The sequence below is a fragment of the Epinephelus moara genome, chromosome 22 (genome assembly GCF_006386435.1).
Source record: "Epinephelus moara isolate mb chromosome 22, YSFRI_EMoa_1.0, whole genome shotgun sequence".
NCBI lineage: Eukaryota > Metazoa > Chordata > Actinopteri > Perciformes > Serranidae > Epinephelus > Epinephelus moara.
Window position 1 is genome coordinate 721,260 of NC_065527.1, and position 6,952 is coordinate 728,211.

Sequence of the window (6,952 nt, forward strand, 5' to 3'; positions counted from 1 at the left end):
CTGTACTATTACTACTATTATTACTGGTTTATCCACCGTCTTTGCCCTAACGTCTTGGTGTCCTTCTGCTTCTTCTTCTTCTTGTGTAACCTTGTGTGTATTGGCGGTTAATACAGCATTACCGCCACCTAGTGGATTTGACGAGCATTACACCTATAATGGGCCTTTATTGGGAAAAATAGCTCAAATGCGACCCCCAGTGGTAAAATTAGGTATATAATTCGATATATCAGTTTGGTTAGATATTTGGCTTTAAATCAAACCGGCTGGAAAATTTCCAAACCGGCACAAGCCTAATCTGCAAGCAAAAATATGTTGCCTATGCATCAACTAATACAATACCATCAGCCATGGTAGCCAGTTGGCATTGTATTTTAAATGTGCTAGCTTGTTCCTTTTGTTAGCTTATCAAATTTAGCTAGGGTAGCTACTAGCCTCGCTCTGATGGCGACTGAACAGTGTTTGCAATGTTGTTCACGTTAAAGCTTTCGTTAACATTTAAGCACAGTGGTCGTGTTCAAAAGCTAACGTTAGCTGATGCAATGCTAATTGTAGCGACAATAGGTTTTAAGTACCTTATAAGGGAACTACTTCCACGCAGCGTCTCTTTGCTGAAAACCGACCTTGTAAGACCGGAGCCCATACTAGTTGGCGGCACCGCGACAAAAACGTTCCCCGTAATCTCTTGTTTATGACAGATAAAACTACACAAATACACGCAACATAATGCATGTATGATAATTCACCGCTTCACAGATTGATTTTTTAACAGCTTTGTTGAAAACAAATGCACACGGCCATGAGGAGGGTTAGCAAAACAGAGGAAGAGTGGCCAGACTTGCATAGTTCCCCTAAGCTAACATAAAGCAACAAAGCTAAAACAGCAAACACTATAAATGAACATGACATTAACTAGGCAGTGGGCTGACCGAACTTACCTGCAATTTAGTGGACAATATTTCAGGTGGCTGGGTTCTTGTAGGGGTCGTCTACGGTGGACAGAGCCGAGCGGCCATTTGCGAGCGACCTGTCTTCTTCTTCTTGCTTACCGGCAGTTGGCACCTGGGCCAATCAGAGTGGCTTTTATGGGGTGCGTTTTGATGACATACTGCCTCAGCCAATCACAATGGCGTTGACTTTATTCAGCTTGTTGTATTAAAAAGAACACATCAGTATTTTTGAAAGGAAAAACAGGAAAATGTAAACAAATATTACTTTTATTAATTAGTTAAATTTATATTAATAATAATATTAATTAAACCTTATGTCTTAAGAAATATGGTTTAATCACAAATAATCCATATTCATATTTATTAATCATGTTGATAACAATAATGTGGTTATTTTACATTCATTTTAATTTCTTCAGACCTAATTTGCACTTCGTGTAAGGGTACAGAATTGTCTTGGACCAACGGACGCAATATAGACATGATCTGCACGTCCATCAGATGTCTAATGTTTAGTGGATTATAACCACTCTAATGACCTTTAGAACCAACTTCAGGACCCTCATAACTTGCTTTATCACCTCTAGAACCACCTTCAGGACACTTAGAACTTGCGTTATGGCCTCTAGGACCTCCTTCGGGACCCTTAGAACATCCCTAATGACAACTAGACCTTCCTTCGGGACTCGTAGAACCTGCTTTATGACTTGTAGAACCACCTTCAGGGCCCCTAGAACCTGTCTTATGACCTCAAGGACCTCCTTCAAGACACCTAGAACCACCCCAGTGACCACCAGATCCTCCTTCAGGACCCTGAGAACCTGCTGTATGGCCTCTAGAACCACCTTCAAGACCCTTAGTACTACCCTAATGACCTCTAACACCTGCTCTGTGGTATTAGTACTTCTGTGGTAGTTCGCCCTCCGCTCCAGCAGGGTTCGCTGTCCACTTTGCTGTGGTCCAAGCGAAGTGTCGTCGACGCGGAACCCCGTGTGTGTGTGTGTGTGTGTGTGTGTGTGTGTGTGTGTGTGTGTGTGTGTGTTTACGTCTCCACCGCTGTCTCTCTGTCTTTGTCCGCAGACACGGATGAAGATGTGCGCCGTGCAGCTGCTGCGGGTGTCGGTCCATGAGCGGATCAGCGCCGCCGCTGAAGACTTCCTGCTGCGGCTGGAGAAAGCGAGAGAAGCGGCTGAGATCCCGGAGCTGAGAGCGCTGCTCACCGAGCGGTTAACGGCGGCTGCGGAGGAGATCGTCGGTCTGTTGGAGGAAACCGTGGCGGAGTACGAAGACAGAGTGGAGCGGTCAGAGCGGGAGATCTGCCGCCAGAGGAGGCTGCTGGATGCCGTGCTGAAGCCTGAAGTCCGGCTGCACCGAGCGGGTCAGTCCCGGAGGGGGGGGGGGGTCAGGCTAACGGTTGCTAACAGAGGCTAAAAGGGGATTTCTGGTTGTGCGTAGACCGTACGCACGTAGCCTACGCCGTTGTGAGCATTTTTACTTGTGTGTCTGTGTCACTCTGCAGTTACACCACCAAAACACTAGTCGGCGGCGGAGGTTTCTGTGAAGTGTTGTAAAGTTTAGTTGGTTCTAAACACACAGTAAACACACATTAAACACACGTTAAACATGGCTTAATAGAGACAATTTCAAACACAAATCAGCTTCACTATAACTCGCAGCATTCACAGACAAACACTTGTCTTTATCTGGACACATTTTCCCCACAAATACAACATGCTAACGTTATTAGCACAAGCCTATGGCATTTTACATTGTATAAATTAGCCTAGCAGCTAGCAGAGATTTCCTCCGCTCATATGAAGCCAGGATAAATCACACACAAGACCTAAAATGCTATTTTAGTGGAGGCTTTATTGTCTTCTCAATTTATTGTTTCTTATCTGTGAAATTAAAGTAAATCAAAGCTTTGTTTCCACTGAGGGAAATGGTTTCAGCTTACAGAGACAGACAGGAGGTCTGCGTCACTGTGACGTGGAGTTACAGTTCTGGGGAGGTGCACGTCAGGCTACGCCGTAGGTTACGGCATAGGCTCTATGTCGACGTGGAGCCTTTGCCGTAACCTACGGCGTCGAGTCAAGGCAGAACTATAAAATGCGTGTAACGCTGCTGTTAACGCCTGTAACGGCGCGTGCCGACCAGTTTGACACTTCTCACTGACAGGTACGGGCCAGCACAGGTAGTTAGTGTCATGGCGTCACAGTGTAAGGTAGCTGACGTCATGCTGTAATCCCTAAGCTAACGAGGCTATCTGATTCTCCTGATCAATATGTGATCAGATCAATAACCAGTCAGTTCAGTATGAATGTAATGAGGATGTTTCATTCATAAAAAGAGTCAAACAGTTTTAATCTTTATCGTTAAATTGAATTCATTCATATGAACTCCTCTGTGTCACGTGACTGAACCTATTAATAAATAACAATTATCATCAAAACAACACTATAAAACTCATTTTACTGTTATTGATCAGCTGACGATTGATCAATAACTCAGTCAGGCAAAAAGACACCACCACCATGTGTCATGTGACCATGTGTCATGTGACCATGTCATGTGACTGTCATGCGACATGTGACTGTGTCATGTGACCATGTGTCATGTGACCATGAGTCATGTGACCACGAATCATGTGTCATGTGACCATGAATCATGTGACCATGTGTCATGTGACCATGTGTCATGTGACCATGAATCATGTGTCATGTGACCATGAATCATGTCACCATGTGTCATGTGACCATGAATCATGTCACCATGTCATGTGACTGTCATGTGACCATGTGTCATGTGACCATGTGTCATGTGACCATGAATCATGTGACCATGTGTCATGTGACCATGTCATGTGACTGTCATGTGACATGTACCATGTGACTGTCATGTGACTGTCATGTGACCATGTGTCATGTGACCATGAATCATGTGTCATGTGACCATGTGTCGTTTGACCATGAATCATGTGACCATGTGTGATGTGACCATGTCATGTGACTGTCATGTGACCATGTGTCATGTGACCATGAATTATGTGACCATGAATCATGTGACCATGTGTGATGTGACCATGTCATGTGACTGTCATGTGACCATGTGCTAAGTGTCATGTGACTGTGTCATGTGACTGTGTCATGTGACATCTATCACGTGACTGCGTCATGTGACTGCGTCATATGACTATATGTCATGTGACTGTCATGTGCCATTTGTCATGTGACCATGTGTCATGTCTCATGTGACTGTCATGTGACCATGTGTCATGTAACTATATGTCATGTGACTATGTCATGTGCCATGAGTCATATGACCATGTGTTCTGTGACCTTCTGTCATGTGACCATGCCATGTGACTGTGCCATGAGTCATGTGACTATGTGTCATGTGACCATGTCATGACTGTCATGTGACTATATGTCATGTAACTGTCATGTGCCATTTGTCATGTGACCATGTGTCATGTGACTGTGGCGACCATGGAAGCCAAGTTTCAGCCTCGCTGCCTGACCACAACCAGTCACAGACGACATCAGAGGACGGCAGACGACTCGTTTCATTCGTTAATTGAAATGATGGTTATTAATTAATAACCTCAGAGAGAAACATAAATCATGCCAGTTCATTTAAATAATTAATAATATTGGTCACTTTATTTCGATGATCAGATGATTAAATGAAAACATCAAGTTCATAAAATCAGTTTCCTGCTGTTGGGGCGGCAGTAGCTCAGTCCATAGGGACTTGGGTTGGGAACCGGAGGGTCGCCTGTTCAAGTTTCCGTCCAGAGCAAATATGGAGCGTGGACTGGTGGCTGGAGAGGTGCCAGTTCACCTCCCGGGCACTGCTGAGGTGCCCTTGAGCAAGGCACCGAACCCCCCAACCGCTCGGGGCGCCTCACCAAGGGCAGCCCCCTCACTCTGACATCTCTCCACTTGGTGCATGTATAGGTCCTGTTTGTGCATGTGTGTGTTCAGACCTATATAAAAATATTTATTACATTTATTTATTGCAATTTTAAATCATATTTATATGTATATTTAAACAATAAATAATGATTTTTATACTTCTCAATTTTTAGATAATAAATAATATTTATACTCCTTTTAAATAATAATTGTAAATATTTTTTCTTTGGGTTCGGAGCTGAATCAATCAATCAGTAATAATCACAAATGTCATCAATAAATGATGACTTTTACAAATAATCTCAAATTTGACTTTAAATCTTTTAATTTTACACACAAACCTCTGAAATATTTTTTTCTGCTGTCGAGACGATTAGACAACAAACAAACAAACAAACCTAAATAACAGGTCACAGATCTAACACATGATGTTTATGACATGAAGAATCATTTTTACGTCCCAGCGGCGATCTGTGGCCGTCTGAACGCTGATGTAAATGTGTCTTTTCATCGATCAGGAGACGAACAGGAAGTTGATCTCAGAACCAGAACTGACCCATTTACTTCCATCAGCTGCTGCGGCGCCGGATAATTCCTGGACGGCTCCATCCAGTCTCCAGGGACTCTGAGTCTGCAACCAGAAGCTAATCTGTGCTCTCCCCTCCCCCGCAGACATCCAGCAGCTGTTGGTGGTTAAAGAGGAGGACCAGCAGGTCCAGGAGGAGCAGGTGGACTAGGAGGACCCAGAGCCCCCACACATTAAAGAAGAACAGGAGGAACCCGTGCCAGGAGAGTCTTCTGATGCTGAGACTGACGACAGTGACGATTGGATGGAGACCAGAGAACCTCCATCAGGTTTAAAGAAACCCTTCAGCTGCTCCGAGTGCGGGAAAAGATTTAGTCGCAGGACACACCTGAAGACACACAAGACAACACACACAGGAGAGAAGCTGCCCTGTCTTTATGAAATCTTTCAGAGTTCGATCACATCTACAGACGTACACAAGAATCTACACTGGGGAGAAACCATTCAGCTGCTCCGAGTGTGACAAAATTTTTTTACCGGAACGGGGATCTGAACCGACACATGAGCTCCCACATGGGAGAGAAACCGCTCAACTGCTTTCAGTGTGGGAAAAGATTTGGCTACAATAATCTTCTAAAGATCCACATGAAGATTCACTTGGCGGAGAAACCGTTCCGCTGCTCCGAGTCTGAGTGCAGAAAAAAATTCAGCAGCAGGGGAGTCTGCAGCAACACATGAAGACGCACGCAGGAGAGAAACCGTTCAGCTGTTCAGTTTGTGGTGAAAAATTTGCCTGAAAAGAACACGTGACTCAGCAGGCAGCAGTCCACGCAGGAGAGAAACTGTTCAGCTGCCCTGAGTGCAGGAAAAGATTCATCCTCAGGAACTCTCTGAATAAACATTTCAGGATTCACATGGGAAAGAAACCGTTTGGCTGCTCTGATTGCGAAGAAAGATTTTCTCATTTGGACAATCTGAAGCGGCACGTGACGAGTCACACGGGAGAGAAACCATTCAGCTGCTCCCAGTGTGGAAAAGCTTTCAAGGGAAGTCGACAGTTAAAGCTTCATTTTAAAACTCAAACAGGAGAGAGACCCTTCAGCTGCTCTGTCTGCAAGAAATCCTTTGCGGCGTGCGGAAGGCTACGCCGACAAATGAGAACATACACGGGACAGAAACCGTTCAGCTGCTCAGAGTGTGGGAAAAAATTTGGGCATAATAAGACTCTGATGGATCACATGATAATTCAAACAGGAGAGAAACCGTTCAGCTGCTCTGAATACAGGAAAAGATTTGGCACCAAGACGCGTCAGAGGAGACACACAAGGACTCACTCAGGAGAGAAACCATTTTGCCACTCGGTGTGTCAGAAAACTTTTAAAGGATGGACATGGTGGGGCGGCAGTAGCTCAGTCCATAGGGACTTGGGTTGGGAACCGGAGGGTCGCCTCTTCGAGTCCCCATCCGGACCAAAATATGGAGCGTGGACTGGTGGCTGGAGAGGTGCCAGTTCACCTCCTGGGCACTGCCGAGGTGCCCTTGAGCAAGGCACCGAACCC

The 6,952-nt window shown here is 45.0% G+C and overlaps 1 protein-coding gene across 2 annotated transcripts in view; it reads left to right on the forward strand.

Annotated features, from left to right (window-relative positions):
* Positions 1 to 1,910: 1,910 nt before the first annotated feature.
* LOC126384375 (zinc finger protein 184-like) overlaps positions 1,911 to 6,952 on the forward strand; it is a 127,888-nt gene continuing 122,846 nt past the window's right edge. For both annotated transcript variants that reach the window (XM_050035409.1, XM_050035408.1), the window contains exon 1: positions 1,911 to 2,328. In XM_050035409.1, the coding sequence (XP_049891366.1) occupies positions 2,037 to 2,328 (292 nt within the window). In that variant the 5' untranslated portion in view covers positions 1,911 to 2,036. The remainder of the gene's footprint in view (positions 2,329 to 6,952) is intronic.